The sequence below is a fragment of the Vespa velutina genome, chromosome 5 (assembly GCF_912470025.1).
Source record: "Vespa velutina chromosome 5, iVesVel2.1, whole genome shotgun sequence".
NCBI classification, from domain to species: Eukaryota; Metazoa; Arthropoda; class Insecta; order Hymenoptera; family Vespidae; genus Vespa; species Vespa velutina.
In genome coordinates this window covers 6,983,067-7,005,859 of record NC_062192.1, presented here as the reverse complement: position 1 = coordinate 7,005,859, position 22,793 = coordinate 6,983,067, and the positions used below count along the sequence as shown (strand labels likewise).

Genomic DNA, 22,793 nt, shown 5'->3' with positions numbered 1-22,793 from the left:
TCCAATCTATGAATCTCACCCAAGACTAATAAATAATAATTAATAAGAGTAAATAAAAAGAAATAATAAAAGTGTGATGGAAAAATTTTCTATGCGTTTCTTCAAGAAATTATTTTAAAATTTTGATATATCCAATCTAATTATCTATTCAAGTATGATTAACAATGTAAAGTACTTTATATGTATGTAAGTACTTTAATTTTTAGATTGAAAAGATATTTTTGAAAGATGCAACCATTCGCTGAGTAGCACTTACATACTATAAGATTTCAATATATCCCAAGTACTTTCGATTTAGATCTCACCACGTAGAAGTTGCTGCATCTGGAAATCCATTTATGGCCTCCCCTACAAAAATCTGAACCCGTGTATATTCAACACGATCAATTTTAAATCGATAGTATATGTATTAATCGATAGTATATGATAGTATATAGTAAACGATCTTCGTAATGTTATTAAAAATGTTGTAGTGTTTAAATACGAGGTAATTATATTTTATATATCTTCTACATTGTTTAAATGTTAGTAAAATGTTAGTTTTATCTTTGTCGGAAAATAAAATTGAATTTATTTTATATTAATCGTATCTTACGATCTTTCTTAATGTTGCTAAAAATGTCCTATTGTTTAAATATTAGTTAATTATACTTTATGTATCTCATACATTTTTTAAATGGTAGTAAAATAATCTTATTTATTAATTCATTCTCTCCCGAGTTCGCGATTTATATTTGTGAAAAGATTAAATTGATTTTATTTTATATCGATTGTGTCTTACGATTGTTGAAATATTGCTAAGAATGTCATATTATTTAAACATTAATTAGTTATGTTGCATGTATCTCGTTATTACTTAAATTTTAATAAAATAATCTTATTTATTAATTATTCCTTCCCGAATTCGCGAAACTACGTGGAACTAATTGAAATGAAATAAGGAAAAAAAAAAAAGAATATGTATGTATGTATGTATGTATGTATATTACTTATATAAATGATAAAACTCTAAATTTAATTTAATTTAATTATAAAAAAGTAAAAGATAATAAAAAATTCTGGACACTAATCTAAAGAAATAGTATTTTATCTTAAAGAAATATTATTTTAGTAACGCGTGGCTAAACTTGAAGAACTTGGCACACATCCCAGTGTGCTTGTTTCAGCTACATGTGCACCTTTATTCAGTGCACTTTTAATGGTTCCCACAGTTGCCATACCTTATACATTTCGTGACTATAACTTTATACTTAATAGAAATAAGAAATATACTATGATATACTCATGAAAGATAAAATTATTAATTTAGTTTAAATTTAAGAAAAAGAAAAAATTGAAAAATATATGAAACTCAATTTTAATAATAAAAATGCAAAATATCAAATAATTCTAGTCGCGAGATTTTGGCACACTTTCTTGTATGCTCGGTTCAATTTCCTGTCAACATTGGTTAAATGCACTTTCAATCCCTACAATTGCTATATCTTATAGATTTCGTAGCTATGATATTAATATTGAACTCGATTTTATTAAAATAAAATTCTGAATTTAATTGAACTTTATAAAAGAGAAAATATAAAAAATTAGTCACTCTGCTTTAACGTAAAACTTGATTTTACTAAAATAAAATGATAAATTTAATTGAACTTTAAGAAAAGAAAAAAGTGCATAATTTATGTCTCGATTTTAATAATACAAATTGATAAAATATGAAGTAATCCTATTTGCATACGCGTGGCAATGTGGAAGAAGGAATGTTATGTCGTCTCAGTTTTTTAAATCTACACCCCTACATCCATCACCATAATATCATTTTGAGTGACAATATGGTAAAATTAAAATATGATTAAGATCCATTCTCGAAAGATTTTAAAGAACTTTCAAAAATAATTCAATAGCCTAATAGTTACCTTCTTGAGCCGCAGTTTGTGAGGGACTTTCCAGCATATAGCCTCTTCTTTGCTTCATGCCCTAACCACTACTCTAGAGTAATTAATAACTACCGTTAATAACAAAGAACTAAAACCGTCGCTTATCCTAAAACATAGAAGAAAAACTGATAAATCTAACGCAACTCTAACACAATCTTAAAAAGAGAAATCGAAAAAGCATGAGTTAGAGAAATAAAAATTAGTATATTAATTGCTGAAAATCTTTTGTTAAAAATTAATTTATTCTAAGTTCTACGAACTGTGATACTATAAATCTCTTTGTCTTTTATTAATGACTTTATTCAACTTTTCTCTTCCAAAAGCAATGATTTTATTCAACTTTATTTATTGAAAAGCAATGACTCTATTAAGACTTTTCTTCTTTTTTTTTCGAACAAAATTATTATATATGATTAATTTTTATTTAAAAATGTAATAAAAAAGTCTTTGTATACTCCTTCTTACAAGCGATTATTCTAATTATTATAAAACAAATTATAAAAATTTCGCTTGTAATCCAAAAACTATTTTCATTGCAAATGTTTTCTTGCTCATTTCTTATTAAAACTCGTGAATATCGATTCTTTGCTATTTTCACGAGAGAAAAATATTTAAGAACACATTGAAATATTAAAAATTTCAAATAATTATAATTAACATGTTTCAACAAGAAGACCCGAATTCTAATCTAATAAATAAATTCTAATCTAATAAAGAAATCATTTCGAAGAAATTTACTCATGATTACTCAATGCTTTTTTACTAATTAATTACAACCAATCATTCATGCCGATTCAGACCTTTCGCCCTTGGCATGATTGAGTGATCGGAAAGATCGATCATTCAATCATGCCAGAATATAATATAAATAAAAATTCACTTACTACTTAAGAAGTTCTGCAATGGCTCCAAAACACTCGTCCGTGATTTAGGTCGAAATTGAAAGTGGATAATTCGTAGCTGGTTGAATATGAGATAGGTCGACATCGACGTTGATTGAAATCCTCTTCAATGATTCACTGATTCTATTAATCGTTAGTTATTTATTAATGAACGATCATTGAATTTATTTCACGTAACTCTACTGTCTTTTATAAGTAAAATCTGTGCGACTGTTAAAAAAGCAAAAATTTTGCGAACAAATACTGATTCTAACAATTGCATTGCATGCAGCCGATGCAAATTCACTCGATTTCATCATTGCTTCGCACGTGATTTCAATGTGATGCATGTTCTCAACAAAAAAAATTACAAACAAATTAATTAGTATTATTGTTATAATAAGCAACTGAATAAATTATTCATGAAATATGTGATATAAAAATATACTTAATTTAAATTTTCATTATTACTTGTAGGAAAGACATCCTTGAGAGAGTTTCGATGATCGCTCGTCGGAATACAAAGTCAAAGTAATCGTCAAAGTGGATCAAAGATTTGATTTTGTTGACATCACATATAGCCAACAAACGCCAATTCAAAATTTAAGTCTAATGCAAAAAAAATTAAAATTATTTTAAGTCTCTCGCACGTGGCCGTCTTTTTAATATTTAAAGGAATGTATATTATTGTTTAAATAATTATAAAATTATCAAAAGTATTAAACTATAAGTTTTCACGTTTAGAAAGAGAGAGTTTCGATCATCATTCGTCGGAATGCAAAAAAAAATTAATGAGAAAATTATCAAAGTCGGTCGAAAGTTCATTTATGTTCATAGTACATGTAATCAACGATTCTCCTGAGCGAAATTTAGATGATGTGAAATATTAATGTAAAATTATTTTATGTTTAATGCATACTACGTATTACGTAATATTAAAAAAAGAAATGTATTAATGTTTAAATATTAGTTTATTATTTTCCATGTACTTTTATAATTATTTTTTAAATAATTATAAAATTATTGAAAATATAAATTATTTCATCTTAGTCGTATGAAAAGAGAGAGCTTCGATATTTACTCGTTGAAATCCAAAAGAAAACTAATCGGATTTGTGTCAAAGTCAACCAATAGTCCGTTGTTGTAAACTTTCAATGTAAATAATAACTCCGTATTCTAAATGTAAGTGAATTCAAATATTAAATTATTTTATCTTATTATTTTATATTTATTGTGTGCGGATCAGAAAATCCGAGCATCAGTTTATGTACACAGCCAAGCAAGCAATCGTTTACTTTACGGAAACAAAACGCACACAAGCGTTTATATGAAAATCAATAGTTTACAAGCTTTTTCTCTTTTACCACAAAGTTTAAGTGACGGCATTATAAGAAACTTTTTTTTCATGAAAAATGTTAAAAACAGTACTTACAACAATGGTGAGTCTAGAAGTAATTTTTGATTGATTTTAATGAAAATGGTCTTGTTTTAAAGAAGAAAGTTTAAACGAGAACGTGGTTTTATCGAATTTTTCAAAAAACTTCATTTTTATGCATAAATTGTTTTCAAAGAAACAACATTTTTAACGCGATTTTTTTCAAAGAAAATAAAGTTTTTGTAATAATTCAAGAAAACCGTGTCTTCGCTTAAACCCTCGTCTTTAAAACAAGACCTTGTTCATCAAAATCGATCAAGAATTACGTCTCATTGAATTACTCATTGTTGCCGTAAACTATTATAAGATCAGAGGTGAAGAACAGCCTTAAAATAAATTTTGTAAGCTCCTTTACGAAGATTTCTCTACAAAGAAGCATAAAGGGTTGCCTTTCTCCGGGCAAACAATTAACGAATGAAAAAATATAATTCTATCTAGATAGAAAAGGATATTTTACCGTAATATTTTATACAAAGAAAAGAAAATTATCATTTATCATTTGTTGTTTGTATTTAAAATAAATTTTATAAAGATTTTTCTACAAACTACTATAAAGATTTGTCTATCTCCAGACGTAAGATTAAAAATGATAAAAATGTAATTCTACCATGATAGATGAAATTTATTTTAACGTTACATTTATACCATCTAACGAGAAAAGGATGTTAACCAAGAAGAATCATTTCCAAGTGGCTGCCTATGGTAAGGTAAGTCGAATACTCATTAACCGTCTTAAGGTACTTATATCAAAAGAACGCTTAATACTCTCGTACAGCTCATTACTCTCTTCTATAGGTTGAACTTTGACCGTATCCACGGTACGTAAAGCGATTACAAATATATCGCTTCACTATATCCAGGTCCGCCATTACGGTAACGCAAGTTCATCCATACGTGAGGAGTTCCTACCATCACCACCAAATCCCCTCCTTCTCATCACCCTCCTCGCGATACTCCGCCTAAAAGCCATAATAACATAACTTTTAACGTCGAAATAACTGCCGATTTCTGCTATAACGCGTTCCCGACTTGTCAAGCCTCTTATTATAAAAGTTTTCGCGAGCTCGGATTAAACTCGTTCGTAGAGAAGGTCAAAGTTCGTGCTGTCTCGCTCGCGGAAAAATTCATCGGTGATTCTATTCGTTTGTCGTCTTTATAACCGTACCGAATAAACCGAAACTTTTTATGGAAAGTAGCACGTCGGTTAATCTCCTACGTGACCGGCGACATTCGATTCAAGTCAAACCGTTTAAAACGATGGCTCTCCATAAAAGAAATGAAGTTTTTACTCTTTTATGTATTTCATCAATACTGTTCAACCGATTAAAAGTTATAATAATAATTATTACTAAATTATTAGATGGACCGAAAAGTAATGTCGCTTTCTTAAATTAAATTCAAACGAATAAATTTTTAACAATTTTTAACAATTTTTAACAAACAAATATCGACATGCGCAGAAACGACATTACTTTCCGGTCCATCTAATATTATTAAAATAATTAAAAATCATTATTAAATTAATCTCGATATTTCTCATATCTTTTGTTATACTTAAAAAGAACAAATAATAATAATAATGATGGTATCGTGAAAAAAGACATGAAAGTTCAAAAGTTTACGCTCGAGTGTCATCGAAACGAATCTAAAGAAAAAAGAAAGGAAAAAAGGAAAGAGATCGATGTTATTCGTGCGATTAATTCGTCACAATCGACGACATCCGTAGAAAAAAGAAAAAAAGGAGTAAAAAAGAAAAGAGAAGAGATAGATTTGCTTCCCGTTCGAATGAAGAGAAAAATGAAGAGAACGGGAAAAGGAAAAAGAAGGGTGAATCCGTAACCACAAAAGTGAGAGGAAGAAGAGATACCATGAAACGGTTCCACTCTCAGCGTTCCTGAATGCATATTTCGAGCCACCCCTAGTCACCTCGAGCCAACTCGAGCCACCCCTAAAGTCGTCTACTGCTTCTCGTTGGGAAAGTAGAAATGTGTATGTATGTGTGTGTGTGTGTGTGTATGTGCTAGCGCGCGTACTTATGCTAAAGCATACACACAAGAGACAAAGAGAGAGAAAGAGAGAGAGAGAGAGAGAGAGAGAGAGAGAGAGAGAAAGAGCGCATTGTGCCAGGCCGCGTAGCCCGTTTAATTAGCGAACAAATTAAACGTCGGGACGGCCACATCCGACATGGCCGCGCAATTAGAGGTATTATAAATTAATTATAACACCGTGACGCAGCCAGTTTTGTGGGATTCAATCTCGGAATGGGCTCACCTCCTGCAGCCCAAATGGATGCCAAACAACTTACGTATCCATCCTTTAGTATACTACCTCTTTAACCCCCGCCTCCCTCCCTTCTCATCTCTAAGATTTCTACATTCCATTCGTAAAAGAAGAGAAGACTATCTCCAATATACCCGATTAAAGATGATATTTCTTCGAGAACACCTTATCGCTGGACGTGACCTGTATGTAAGTAGATACATAGCTATGCGAGTAACAGTGACGTTCCTGAATGGCCAAGAACGACGACGCGTAACGGGTCCATTGTTAACCGTGTCATTGTCGAGAACGAGATAACGCTCATTGTACAGTCGCATTACCATTGTTGACCCTTTCACTGGACAGCAACATGAATTTACTTTGATATACCTACCTGTCAAGGTAAATATTTATCTATCTATAGAAAAATGATATTAATTCCATTATCCTGAATTTAATTTAGAGAAAACAATGGGCTTACATTACAACTCTATATTTATTGATTAATCGATAATAGGTTAAATCGTTCCTTCAAAAGTATTCTTGTGTATATTTCTCTTAAAAATTCTAATCCTTTAACTTATAAGTGTCCTGACAGAGAATAGGAAGCGATTAAACGTAACAACCAACTGACAGCACCTGTTGATACTTTGCCGGCCATAGTTTCAGGTTGCACGTGCATACACTCGTCTCTTCCTGCATACATGATTCTGTATAATTATAATAATAATAATAATAACAATGATATTATTATTATTATTATTATTATTATTATTATTGTTATTATTATTATTATTATTATTATATTATTAATATACGTATAAAGAGAAGTCATAGTTGTCGATGAAATCAAGGGTTTGTTGTTATATATGTTGGAAAATCTTATGATTTTAATTTATTCAAAATTACACACGATTAATATGAAAGATAAATATATCGATAATTATTCCTCTGAATGTTCTATAGTGTGTGCCTTACGCTATGCAACCCTTTATATTTCATCGATAATATTGTTTGCGAATGCCATCTATTGATAGAAAACACATGTACAATGATAATTTTTTTATAATTATTCCATCCAAGTAACAATATGTTGACTACTAATAGGGGATTTAATAAAAAATTTTATTACCTTAAATAAACGATTCCCATATTCAAGAGCAATTTAAAAATAAACTTAATTGAATAAAAATCAATAAATACTAAAATTGAAAAGTGTCGGAAATATTTTGTTAAGGGTCAGAATCAAACGAGTTCAACTTTTTTCTTACTTTTCTTAAAAGAAAAAAAAAAAAAAGAAAAAATCGGAAAGTTCTCTCTTTCTCTCTCTCTCTCTCTTTTTTTTTTTTTTCTTTCATCGACAGAGACTTCCCGTACTCTGATAAATTCAACCGCACGAATCCGTCCATTAATATTCGACGTACGCCCGTTATTATCTTTCGTTCGTGACCGAACGTGCGGCACCTTCCATTATATTGTCGTTCGTGGAGATCCTTCGAAAACGCGCTACAAATTGTTTACGAGCAATATACACTCGTCCGGTTCATCCACGACTTCACCACCTACGCATTTTTTTCTACCACCTCAATGTATTTGTATTCCGAACAAGTTTTCTCAGCGAACTTATCGATGAATTTATTTCGCGTATCGATTCACAAACAGAACATGTCTGATACATCTCTTCGAATAATAATAATAATAATAATAATAATAATAATAATAATAATAATAATAATAATAATAATAATAATAAGCCCTATGAGATAATGATATGGTAAGTTTCGAAAAAGAGTTATCGATTTTTGAAATGATCTGGTAACTTTTGGCCCACCCTGTATTTCGTCGTTAGAAATCATCGTAAAGAAAAAAAAAAAAAAGAGGAAAATTTATTTTTAATTAAAAAGAAAAGAAAAATGATAAACGATGATCTCATTTTCTCTTTGTATAAAATATAAAAGGTTTAGAAAATATGTTCAAATATTAACACATGATACACGTAAAATTATCAAATCGAAATTAGTTGATAAAAATCACTCATCAATTTTAAGTCGATCTATCATTTAACCGTTTATATATACGTATATAAAACATAAATATTGGATTTTAATATGAAATTTAAACTGTCGAATAGTTTATTAGATACTTCGAGCAATTTTGAATATAATTGTCTGTTTTTGACATTCCGCTAATATCGACGAGCAAGGAGATTCCTAATGAATTCTGTCGAAACTAATACGAATAGAGAAACACTAGAAAGAGAGTATATGAGAGTATAAGAGAAAGAGAAAGAGAAAGGGAGAGAGAAAGAGAAAGAGAGAGATAGAGAGACGGAACAATCTAGGAAATATCCTTTCAACGTTACGTGCTTATTCTCGTGATTGTTTCTGCAATTCGTACATACATACGTACGTCTGTATGTATATATGTATGTATGGAGGAATGTATGTATGTATCTATATACGTATGTGTATATAGAACGTCGAAACAAGTATGAATCTCGAAAGTTAAGCTTAACGATACCACAACTTCGATTTCGTGCACCACTAAACAATCACAGTTGGATAGTTAGAATTTAGTATTCCTTCGTAAAATCAGAGTGATTGATACGAACAGTATACGTACATATGATTGATACGAACAGCATACGTACATACATTGTGCGTATATCGAATATATTACTAACGAATCATGCTATGTATATTCCTATAAAAGTATCAACATATTTGATTTAATCGAAGAGAAAAACTCGACAATGTACTATCCGTCAATGTGGATTTGTTAAAACGGCAAAATAAATACAAGATAATGATTTAAATATAATTGTTTTTAATATAAATATACATATATATAATATTATTGATAACATTTCCTCTATTACGCATAGATATACATATATATGTATATATTATTGTCACTCAAAAGCTATATTGATATAGCCTCTATATAATAAAATAAAATATAAAAAAAAAGTATATAAAATGAATGAACCCGTAATAACGAAAACCTTTTCTAAAATTTCATTCGATATATGAATATAGGCTTAAGTCAAAAATTTCAAAGTGTGTTAAAAGTTCCTAAGCTCATAATAGTTTTATTTATAATCTGAGAAAAAAACTTTTTGCTTAAAAAGTTTCGAAAATCGGAATAATTGATTTTTAGGATCATCTAGGAATTTTTTATCTGCGTAAAAACTTTTTAACTTATATCCGTCGTACAATCATTTCTATATTACAAGAATAGAATTACAATTCTATATGATATAAAAAATACATATATACATATATATATTTAGAAAGAGAGAGAGAGAGAGAGAGAGAGAGAGAGAGAAAGAGAGAAAAAACAAATAATTATCTACCTTCACAAATAAATTATTTTTTATTCTTAATTTGAGATGAAGATTATATTTTATAAAAAAAAAGTGTGTATATATATATATATATATATAGATTTAAAAAAATCAACGATCGAATTTAAGTAAACCGATACATATATATATATATATATACCAATCCAGGCACGTAAGGCCAATGGACAAAATCGAAGAAGCTAGAAGAAGGAAAAAGAAACATGACATCCAATTTGAATATAAAATCTTCTAGTAAGGTCCCGATAAACCGGGGAAAAGGCAGATATGATTCGATTGGATTTTCGTAGCCACGTTCAAATTTCTTTGCGTTGGCTTCGTTTTGAAAGGAAAACGAAAAATGGAAGATTGTGGAATTGTTAGGAGAATGGAGGGTGGTAGATAGATAGGTAGGTAGGTACGTAGAAAAGTATGTAGGTATGTAGGGAGGTAGGTACGTAGGGAGGTAAGTAAGGAGGGAGGTAGGTAGGTAGGGAGGTAAGTACGTAAGGAGGTAAGTACGTAGGTACGTAGGTACGTAGGTACATAGGTAAGTATGTAATCAAAAAGGAGACTTGATATGTGTGTAGTGAGTTGAAAGGGGGAGGAAAATAGGTATATCGGACGTGGTCACCACATGTCGTAAATTGATTTATCGAAAAGTACCTACCGTATCGAAATTGTATTGTTTGACCGGTAACGATAATACATACGTATAAAAATCAGAAAAAGGTAGTCCCATAAGGGATAAAAGGGAAGAGTATTGGAAGAGTCCTTGATCGTATCTACGTACAATATCTGTTTTTCTTCTACGAAACTTTCTAACATAAACTTGTAATATAATATAACGTATACATATAAAGATTTTCTCTTTGAAAATGACGTCCTTTAAAAGCATGAAGTTTTGGTATTTTCGAATTGAACTTTTTATAGAAATCGTGTTAGACGAAAAAAGAGAAAAAAGAAAGAAGAAGAAGGAAAGAGAACCAATTTGTCAATCAATACACTCTGTATATGTAAATATTTCAGATATATATATATATATATATATATATATATATATATATATATTAAAAGTACATATTATATTGAAAATTAACCGATCAAAAAGCATTAATAACTCATTAATTATTATACATCATCTAAACATTTTACATTTGCATCAATTACTCACGACTATTCATTATCATTAATTCGACTTAGCATATCAATATTTGCTAAGTTATTATATATATATATTTAGTATTATGCCTATATTTAATATATTGGATTCGCAAGCTATTCCACGATAGATATAACTTTTAAAAAGAAGCAACAGGAGAAATTTTCAGTAGTCACGGATCAAAGGAGTCACGTTCTTGGACAGTATAAAGGCGAACGAACGAATATCGTATCATCAGGAGAAATGTTATGGGATAGGATGATCCAAGCGAAAAGGACGTTCCCTTTTTCAATGAAAAGAAATGTGTCTGACGGGGTTATGCGTCATGTGTATGTAAATATGCATATATATATATATATATATATATATATATATATATATATATATATATATATACATATATATATACGTATATATACATATACATAAATATAGGAGTATATGTATTATACCTACGTGCATATTCTGGGTGCACACACGCGTTATGCAAATTGCCAAGCGCGTTATCTTCGGGTGTGAGAGCGAGAATACGCTTTCCTCTTCCTCTTCCTCTTCCTCCTCTTCCTCCTTCTCCTCCTCTTCCTCATTCTCTTCATCCCATGGGAAATACAAACTGATAGCATGGCAATACGGACAACCCATTAACCTTCTCCGTACTATGTGAAATTGTGTTCGATATATTCTTCCTCTCCCTCTCTCTCTCTCTCTCTCTCTCTCTCTCTCTCTCTCTCTCTCTCTCTCTCTCTCTCTCTCTCTCTCTCTCTCTCTCTATCTCGTTCCATACACGCATTGAATTTCTGGATGACAAAATTATCTCTAATCATCTTCTAGATGACAAAAATATCCTCTAGCCTAACTTCAAAATGATACTTATCATCTAATCTGCAACAATTTTTTTCAACTCCTTCACACTACTCTTTTTAACTTCCTTCTGCTTTATTTTCTAATAGAAAGAAATTTTAGCCAATACTCGTGAAGAAAGAACAATGATTTTTAGAAAAAAATCTCTTTAATTACGTTTCTTCAAAAATTAAAACTAAATGTGCAAAATAATTATAAATACGTGCATCGATATATATATATATATATATATATATATATGTTACCGTACCATACATACTATAGCCACTGAAAAACATGCGTTTGTAAAAGCTATTTTTGATTTTATTTCATTTAGGTTTTTTCAATGGCCACCTTGTATATATTTACATATGTAGCAATGTATCGGTTCTGAAGAAAAGTTCATAGGGTGTTTTCTATACGCAGTCTATTGGAAAATGTTACAAATTTTTTTCAATTCTAATACTACACGCAACACACACAGGCACACACACGCACATATGCGCTACGTATAATATATGTGCTACGTGCTCCGATAAAAAAGAGACTAACGTGCGAAAACAACTTACCGAGATAAAAGCGTATGAAGTTATGCACTATTCCGCAACGGGGTTTCATTATTAATAAATGATTTTAATAGCTAATTGCAAAAGTCAATAATTATCCTAAGAAATTGCAGTTGGGTCTCATTGAACATAGCGTACTTTTTACCTATAAAGGGACGTAAAAATATGTTAATAAGGGATAACAAATTTTCGAGAAAAATGCGTTTAAAGTCATGCATTATATCGCAATAAGGATTTCATTAATAATACATGATCTTACATAGCGTATTATTAAAGTCAATAATTATTCTAGAAAATTGAGATTGGTCTCATTGGAAAGAGTATCCATTTACTTATTTAAAAAAGAAAAAAAAAAAAAAAGAAAACTAAATCAGTTTCTTCGCACTTTAATAATACTTTATATATATATATATTATATATATATATATATATATATATATATATATATGTATATATAATATATATATAGACACATAGAAACCATTCTACTGGATTATCAATGACATGGTAAAATCGTTGAAACGAACGTTTTTATGGACCTTTACTTGAAAAATCACTTTATACAGTCTGTACACAAAGTGCGTATACAATTATCTTAGACACATTGGAAATAAGACGTATAGTAGCCTAACATATTTTTTTCGACCGCGTCTTTCACTAATGATAATCCTCGCTTCGTTACGTTTAATATAAGATCATTACGACGTTCGATATTTTGTACCATAAATATTAAACCGAACACGAATATCGAAGAACGATTCGTCTCACTCTGCGTTATCTTTCTCCTCTTTCTTTCTTTCTGTCTGTCTCTTTCTCTCTCTCTTTCTTTCTCTCTCTCTCTCTCTCTCTCTCTCTCTCTCTCTCTCTCTCTCTCTCTCTCTCTCTCTCTCTTTCTCACTCACATACACACATACTCTCACTCTCACTATCATTCTCTCTTTCTCTGTCTTTCTCTCGCTCTCTTTCTCACAAAAAAAAAAAGAAACACTAGCCAGAATCTTTTTAATCATCGTTGTCTCATACCACCCTAAATCGTCCTTATCCTTTTCTCCGGGACCTCTTTCTCAATCCCCCTTCTCACACAACACATCCCCACACCTTCCCCATTCTCCCTTCTGGACAACGCAAAGATCACGACATTATATCTCCGATTTATTTTCAATAAAAAATATAATGCCCTCGATATTAGTAGCAAAAATATAGAAAGTATGCGTTACACACTTCGCTTTGTTTTTCTTTTCTTTTCTTTTCCATCGTGGTACTCCTCTTCTTCTTAGCAAATATAATATATATCGAAAGAATAAAAAAAAGAATGGAAAATGTGGGAGACGAGAAGACGATAAAAGAGAAAGGGGAGAAAAATTATTTAAAAAAAAAAAAAAAGAAAAAAAAAAGAAAGAAAGAGGAGATAAGAAAAAGAAAGAAGAAAAAAGAAAAAAAAAATAAATGATCAGAGTAAAGCAGATAGAAAGTCGTCGTCAAAGAAGAAGAAGAAAATAAAGGTGAATGAAGAAGAGAAAAAAGAAATGAAGAAGATGAAGAGGAAGAAAAAGTAGTAACAAAGAAATAAAAATAGGATTATAGACAAAGTAGACTAATCAAAAAGAAGGAGGAGGAAGAAGAAGAGGAGAAGAAGAAGAAGAAGAAGAAGAAGAAGAAGAAGAAGAAGAAGAAGAAGAAGAAGAAAGAGAAGCTTTCGAGAAAAATACAAAACATAACACGATAATTCTTAACGACGTCGAACAATCGATATGATAACTCAAATATGTTTAATCTCTCGGGGCACGCGGCTGTACAAATCATTATCGTTGGGCCCCGTTTAGAGATGATAACAATGTGTGAGTCCGAGAATCGCATTTCTATATAAGATCTACACTTAAAAAGCTAGAAAACATTTTTTTCCTCGTACCTCGTGACACAACACGATTTCATTTTTTCCTTCTTTACCCCGACCCATGCTCCATCCCCCTTCTCTCAATCCCCCGGCCTATCTGCATTCTACTCCTCCCATTGTAATGATCGATCCTTTTCCTCGTTCCTAAAACTTTTTTTTACCCATTCATTTTTTTCACATCTCGCACAAATACTTTCGAATGAAATGCTTCTTCCTTTCTCCCTCCCCTCCAGCCATCCTACCGCCCTCCCTCCTTCGCTCCTTCCTTTCTTTCTTTCTTTCTTTCTTTCTTTCTTTCTTTCTTTCTTTCTTTCGGCAATATAATTACAATTAACGAATGCACAATTTTATCGGGAATCCCATATTCATTACGCACTTCGCTCGAATAGATCGTTGTCGTCGTAATATGTGTGTTTACAATATGTATATGTATATTATTTACGTCGAGACGAAAGTGATGGTCAATAATAATTGTCGAAAAGATCGTCGCAATAATCCCGAGAAAAAAGGAAGAGAAAAAGAAAAAGAATATTCATCCTCAATCCGATAGATCGTACATATGCGATAGATCGTTAAAGACGATAAGTCCTCTTTTTATCTCTCTCTCTCTCTCTCACTCTCTCACTCTCACTCTCTCTCTCTCACTCTCTCTCTTTCTCTCTCTCTCTCTCTCTCTCTCTCTCTCTCTCTCTCTCTCTCTCGATCGATCATAAGCCTTCGTCGCAATGCTAATTAATTCATATAAATCTGTCTTACGTGATTTCTTCTTTAATTGCTCTCCTCCTCCTCCTTTTTCACTTTTTCCTACTAACCTTCTCCTCTCACCTACTCCTTTTCTCGCCTCATTCACAATTTATTATTTCATTCTTCCTATCTATCATTCTTTTCGCAAAAAGGACACTCCGCTTTGGCGCGTAAAAAATGTGTGAAACGAAGCGATTCACTGCGAGCAGCAGAATACGAAGATGAAACATATGTATGTACGTACGAAAGAGAATCTTCGTGTTTCTCTATATTAATACGTGTTTTTTTTTTTTTCTTAGTGTGTCTGTATATCTGTGTATATATATACACGGTTTAGAATATACATTTTTTTGCGTATCGATATTTTTCCCTTTTTTTATTTTACGCATGTATTCGTATATGTGTACGTGTATGTGTACGTGTACGTGTACGTGTACGTGTACGTGTATGTATATGCGTATATGTATGTACGAAACAACTTGCAAAAATAACTTGCAAGCAATATTTGTATTCTCTTAACTGCATCGATGCGACTATAAACGGTGACAAAAGAGAGATTTGTTTAATGAACATAAGCATACTTGTGACTATTTAAATGATACGATGCTATGTATATATGATGCTAATATATATATATATATATATGTGTGTGCATATATATATATATGCATTTATATATATATATGCATTTATATATATATATATATATATACATATATGTATATATATATATATTAGCGCCATTTTATTTTTCATTTTTAAAGTGCAAGTGAAAATTGATATTCTTCTCTGGAGAGAGAGGATATGATGACGTTGTTGTTGTTGTTGTTGTTGTTGTTGATGTTGATGTTGTTATTGTTGTTGTTGTTGTTATTGTTGCTGTTGTTCACTATTATAAGTTCTATCGCGCTATGTTTAGAAAGTGCATCGAGAATTATTACACTAACATCAGTCAGCACTTATTACGAAGGAATGAAATAATGTAAGAGAAATGAGTTTACAATAATATGAGCTTTACACGTAATGACTTAATAACGCACGTTCGTTTGCCTGTTTGTTTATATATAATATTTTGCTTTTCTTTTCTTTCTCTTTTTTCCTTTTTATCCATCTTCTTTTCTTCCTTCTCAAGTGAAGATATATAATATAAATTTGACTAAACCGCAACTGAACTCTACCAACATTTTAATTAACAAAGATTCTGTCTCACTCTTTCTCTCTCCCCTCCTCTCTCTCTCTCCTTCACTCTATCCCCCCCTTTCTCTCTGTCTCTCTAGTTTAATGCGTTATTTAATTAATGATCAAAAAATCACGATATGTGTGCATGTGTGTGTGCATGCATGCATGCATGCATGTATGTATGTATGTATGTATATATGTAGGTGTGTGTGTGTATGTATATATGTAGGTGTGTGTGTGTATGTATATATGTAGGTGTGTGTGTGTATGTATATATGTAGGTGTGTGTGTGTGTGTGTGTGTGTGTGTGTGTGTGTCTGTATGTATGTATGTATGTATGTATGTATGTATGTATGTATGTATGTATGTATGTATAATCAAAAATTGTAAACAATTTATTGCATAATTCATATTATTAGATAATTGCCATACAAATTACGCAATAAGAAAATTTTTTGAAATTGTTTACTTAGACGACAGTTTCATATATAACAGGCTTATATATGATCACAATCTATGTATGTATGTATGTATGTATGTATGTATGTATATATTTATATAAATGCATATATATATATATATATATATTTATATACATATATGTATATATATAAATGCATATATATATATATGCGCACACACACACGCGCGCGCGCGCACACACACACACACATACACACACACATATACATTCATATAAAATATACTAAACGCTTGAGAATGGCATCAAAGCCTTGGCGTTATTATACGACGAACTATAACGTAACAGCGCATCATTGTACAGAATGAATGCTTTCTTTCTCGAAACGTAGAGAAAGTAACAAAAAGCGGACAATATCAAACATTTTACACACAACCAAATTTCATGTTTCTGTTATTTTTATTTATTTATTTTTTTTTTTTCCTTTTAATTTCTAGCAGCACTTAGTCCAAAAGAAAAACAAAAAAAGAATTAGAAAAGTAAAAGATTTTCAAGAGCTATCCCTTATAAGGAAAGTAACACAACAGTTTTACACAACCGAATATATATATATTATATATATACATATACAACTATATAAAAATTGTTACATACTCATTTCAATTGTACGTCAAACAATGTAAGAGAAATAAGTTATGTAATAAAAAACAAAAAGAAACGGACAATGTTTAGGCGATTAAAGAGATCTAAACGTAAACTTTGGCAATTTTTTTTCAGAAATAAAGGAGCGAGAGGGATATTATTATTATTATTATTATTATTATATTATTATTATTGTATAATTATTATTATTTTATAATTATTATTATTATTTTATAATTATTATTATTATTATTTTATAATTATTATTATTATTTTTTTATTGTTATTATTATTATTATTATTATTATTATTATTATTATTATTATTATTATTACTATTATTATTATGCCGTATGTTTCGTACTTCTAATATAATTCTATCTAAACGTATCGACATCAATTGCACTAACACGTACGATCGCTATTTTTTTCAAAGTCTTATAATCTGTCGCCTAATCGACTAATACGAGAGATGTAAAAATATATGTATATATATATATATTTTGGATCTTTCCGATGAAAAATCTATCGACGTCGACGTCTCCTTTTCGTATTTCGTTCTTTATATGACAAAAAAAGAAAACCAACAATAGGAAAAAGAAATGGAAAGAAAAAAAATAAAAAATAAAAAAAAAAAAAAGAAAAGAAAAGATAAAAAATAAAAACAGAAAAAAAGAAAAGAAAAGAAAGAAGAAAGTATACTCGGTGAAAAAATGCTCACTTAATCGGAAAATAAAAAAGTATTGTTGTTATTGTTGTTATTATTACTATTATTATTATTATTATTATTATTATTATTATTATTATTATTATTATTATTATTATTATTATTATTATTATTATTATTTATTATTTATATAAAGTTTCATATCAATCGTTAATTTTCTCGAATTATACTTTCCCGTGGAGCTCTCTCCACGAATCCAATGATATTTTAAATTTCTTATGGTCAAATTAATCACCATTTGGTTGTGTGTTTGTGTGTCCTCTCTCGTTCGTCATCATGATGTAACAACTTAAATTATCAAGCGTAACAAAATGTAAATCAAAAGAAAATTCGTCTTAAACTTGAAACAATATGCACAATTTCACTGTGATATATTATATCACTCTTCTTACTCCAATAAAGTTCACCGCCTCTCTCTCTCTCTCTCTCTCTCTCTCTCTCTCTCTCTCTCTCTCTCTTTCTCTCTCTCTCTCTCTCTCTCTCTCTCTCTCTCTCTCTCTCTCTCTCTCTCTCTCTCTATCTGTCTCGGTCTCGCTAGCTTTCTTACTCTGTGTTTTACTTTTTTAATAATTTTTATTGTTTTTTCCCTTCTTATTAAAGAAAAAAAAAAAAGAACTGTGAACATGCGCATGAACGATTTTCCTAATGGATTGCACGATTAATGTAGTTAACAAACAATCCCAATAATAAAAATATATTGGAAAACTTCTTATTATAATTAGAGCAATGATCATTGTGTTACGTCCCTACCCTCCCACCATTCTCCTTCCTCCTGCTCCCCTCCACTCCCATTCATACTCTCTCTCTCCCTCTCCCTCTCTCTCTCTTTCTCTCTTTATGGAGACAGGAAGCACAACACGTAAACATATTTCACAAAATGTTTACACACTATTTCTCGTACGCACGCACTGTGTTCGTGTGTGTGTGTGTGTGTGTGTGTGTGTATACGTGTTAGTGTGTGTGTGGTATAGTGTTATATGCTATGGTATGGTATGGTATGGTATGGTATAGTATGGTATGGTATGGTATGGTATGGTATGGTATGGTATGGTATAGTATAGTATGGTATGGTATGGTATGTATGATAGGGTATGGTATGGTATGGTATGGTATGTTATGGTATGGTATGGTATGGTATGGTATGGTATGGTATGGTATTGTATTGTATTGTATGATATGGTATGGTATGGTATGGTATGGTATGGTATGGTATGGTATGGGATGGTATGTTATGGTATGGTATGGTATGGTATGGTATGGTATGGTATGGTATGGTATAGTATGTATCATCAACGAAAACTAAGGTTTATCTCGTTACTTTCGAAGATCAATTGGCATTTTTAAAGAATAATTATAAATTCCAGATAAGAGAAAAAAGATCGTACAAATCACATTCGTCAATGCGGTCATATACGATCTCTAAATGCCTAATTACTGAAAAATCTATGCATACAGAACGAAACATGTCACCGTTTGCGCGGCAGCCTTTTCTCAGCCATCAAAGGAATTATGCGTTAGATTAATTCAGTATCTTAAGTTACCTAGGTAATGTGTTTGTGTATCAAATCATTATCGTAACAATTATTTGTTGGGCACACACCGAATTAAAGTCTCAGCTGTAAGCACGCGTCATATTTTGCTCCTTGATAATATTTATTCATTAGCCATCCTCCTTCGGTGGAGTAAACCAACCTGGAAAGATAGTTATAGAGATACTCTTTTTAAAAGGCAAAAATGACTTACATTTTCTGACAATGAATTGTTCCTTAAAGTTTATGTTGGTGTTATCAAAGGAGCCAACCCCCTTTGTGTGTATGTGTGTGTGTATGCAAATATTAATATTAAATTCTCTCACCATTCTTTTCATGTATTTGTACGAGCGATTTAAACGATTGTTGCGCGCGAGCCAAACTGTATTGCCCTTGTCCACCGCACACTTTACCAGCACCGCCTGAGCCTTGAAACTGTATACGTGCTTTTCCTTTTACCAGTGTCGCAGAAATTTGCATTATTACCGCTTCTACCGTGTACGCCGAACTCCAGCCCTGTTTCGTAAGAAGTTCCATACAAATAGCACCACCTACGAGGACGTATCCACCCGATATGATGGGATGTACGACTCTTACAAACGGTGGTTCGAATGGATAAGTTTCCTACAATAAATCAAAATGGAAAAAAAAAAAAAAAAGGAAATAGAATATTTCATCAAAGACAAGTTATCCTCACTGTTTTTCAAAGAGAACAGATCTTTCAGTCTCACTTTTTTTTTATTACATTTTTCAACGGCACAACTTTATATACCTTAAAAAGCATGTTAAGAAGAATACTGTCTTTGCCTTCCTTTTCTTTAAGAAGGATGAGATCGCTATGTAGAGGTGAATCAGGATCAACACACATCAACCTAATGTTCCATTCGTATAAACTGTCATTTACTAATTCTATGCTGTACATTCCTGAAATAAATTTATACGATTCAGATAAAGTTTCTTTTTTTTTTTTTTTTCTTTTTTTTTTTTTCTTTTTTTTTTTTTTTTAGATATTAACTTCACTGAGACTGATGATACAGACAATTATCCATGACGCATTAACCACATAATACCTTTCTTAAAGCTGTCACTTCGGTAAATGTCTCTCAGTTCTTTCATTAGCCTGTCTGTTGCTTGTACACTTCCACAAACAGATCCTTTTAAGTAATCTTGTCTCTGATTCTGTCTCAACCTTTCTAGCGTCGCAAGGTGCTCTAAATCCATTTCTTCCCCCTTTGTACGGATAAAATACATAGCAATCCGTAAAAATCATAAATAACATGCTTACTTCTACAATGTTTATAACAGGCATAGAAATTTATTACGTAAGTAAAGAGAGTAAAGTAATAAAAGGAATCTACTTACCTTGGTCTTTGAATTCGCGTCACCTTCATCCATATCTAAATGAAGATCTTCTTCTGCTTCGCTTTCTTCATCTTCGTCAATATCTTCAGTATCTTCAGCTTCCATTCTTTGTGCCATAGCTTCATTAGCTCCACCTAATCTTAATGGGTCCAATGCTGTTCTCAGTCGTTCCACATCGGGTGGTTCTGGTAAAGAATGAAGCCGACACAATTCTTTAAGGAGGATTCCAACTTGGTTGATTACATGGTTGTCGCGACCAGTGGTGTTGCTTAAAATCTGTACTGCATTGGTGACACTGGTCTCTTCGGACTCTGCAAACCATACCGGTGGTGTGGAGGGATACGTTTCCTAAGAAAATAAATAACACGTACTTTTTACAATATTGAAAAAATGAAAGACATATTTTCAAAGTATAAGCGTACAAGTGTTCCTACTTGATCATCAAATATCATTTTCTTTAAAAGAAGAAAAGAAAAAGAAAGAAAATAAAATAAAATAAAACAAAACAAAAGAAAAAAAAAAAAAGAACCTAAATTTCAAAAGACAAAAATTCTTACTTATTCTATACAAGCGTCTAAATAAAAGATTATATTGACTCGTAACAAAACAAATACAAAATGATACTCATCAAGAGACACACTCTTCACGAATGTTATACATTCTATAGACGGATACCACGGTAATTATTGGAAAAGCATAACGTCGAAACGATCGATGTGCTATTTCGACAAAACAAATACATATGTGTGTGTATTTGTGTGTGTGTGTGTGTGTGTATCCAATATCGACGCGAAACCCTGGATTCCGTTCGCTTCAACGATGTCTTCTTTTTCGTCCACATGTACTTACTTAACCCGATCAAAACGAATCTCTCAAATCATATCAAAATCAAACAACAGTACTTACATATAATACATATGTTCGTATCGAAACGATAATAAAAATTATTTTACGCTGGGTTATTATCAAAATATTAATTCGACAGATTCGGTGAACAACACTTGTATACCAGAAAAAAAAACACGAACACAAATACACACACACACACACACACACACACAACACATACAAATATAATCGTACTACTTAAAACCACAAGGTAAAAGGAATGAAAAAAGGAGGATTCTTAAAAATAAGGAGGATACCTAATTTTTAAGATGAATGACGAACGAACGAACGAACGAACGAACAAAAAGCTCGTTTCACTCGGTTTATTGCAGGACAAAAATGACATGCTTACGATAATGCACGAATTACAAGTTACGAGTACGCGACGATGACAACAGGAACAACCGATCGCGTAACGTATCTAATGATACCCGCGAAATCTAAGAAAAGAAAAGAAAAGAAAAGGAAAATAAAAGAAAAGGAAAAGAAATGTAAATAAAATAAAAGAATAACGACGTAATAAAAGAAATATATACACGCACACAATGTATATAAATACATTCATTAATTGTGTTTGTTTGAAACGTATGAAAAGATGATTGGATAAGCATAACGATAATAAAGAGACAACGATAACGACGATAACAACGACGATGATGAAGATGACGTTTTACTATTCGAATAATCGTAATGACGACGAAAGAGACGTACACACCATTTGATCATAATGAATAAAAAAATAATAAAAGAAGAGATAGGTAGTAGTTGCATTGTGAGGGCCTTACCCTCTATCGAGTACACACCACGCATTGACCTCCAGACGTGCGCGACGCGTTAATTCCTCGACAAAAATCTAACCATCGAACAAATCGAGAGAAAGAGAGAGAGAGAGAGAGAGAGAGAGAGAGAGAGAAGAGAGAGAGAGAGAGAGGAGGGAGGAGGGAGAAAGAGAGGGAGGGAAGATCGATCGAAGCAACGTCAAAATCTTACG

General features: G+C 31.3%; 2 protein-coding genes across 3 annotated transcripts in view; both read right to left on the bottom strand.

Moving 5' to 3' along the window:
- The window catches only part of LOC124949477 (lachesin-like), a 199,337-nt gene extending 195,928 nt beyond the window's left edge, over nt 1-3,409 (bottom strand). The window contains exons 1-2 of one of the 2 annotated variants that reach the window (XM_047494556.1): nt 3,284-3,409; nt 2,816-3,165 (exon numbers count right to left, since the gene is read on the bottom strand). The gene's annotated coding sequence lies outside the window, so the exon portion shown is untranslated. Of the gene's footprint in view, nt 1-1,910; nt 1,929-2,815; nt 3,166-3,283 lie in introns of those variants that run through there. The other variant, XM_047494555.1, reaches the window with a different exon arrangement.
- Nucleotides 3,410-19,193: 15,784 nt separating this feature from the next.
- Nucleotides 19,194-22,793, bottom strand: part of LOC124949374 (ubiquitin-conjugating enzyme E2 Q2) — a 6,606-nt gene continuing 3,006 nt past the window's right edge. Inside the window, exons 2-6 of the mRNA XM_047494365.1 lie at nt 20,915-21,262; nt 20,623-20,782; nt 20,325-20,476; nt 19,879-20,176; nt 19,194-19,715 (exon numbers count right to left, since the gene is read on the bottom strand). Coding sequence (XP_047350321.1) covers nt 19,684-19,715; nt 19,879-20,176; nt 20,325-20,476; nt 20,623-20,782; nt 20,915-21,262 — 990 coding nt within the window. The 3' untranslated portion in view covers nt 19,194-19,683. The remainder of the gene's footprint in view (nt 19,716-19,878; nt 20,177-20,324; nt 20,477-20,622; nt 20,783-20,914; nt 21,263-22,793) is intronic.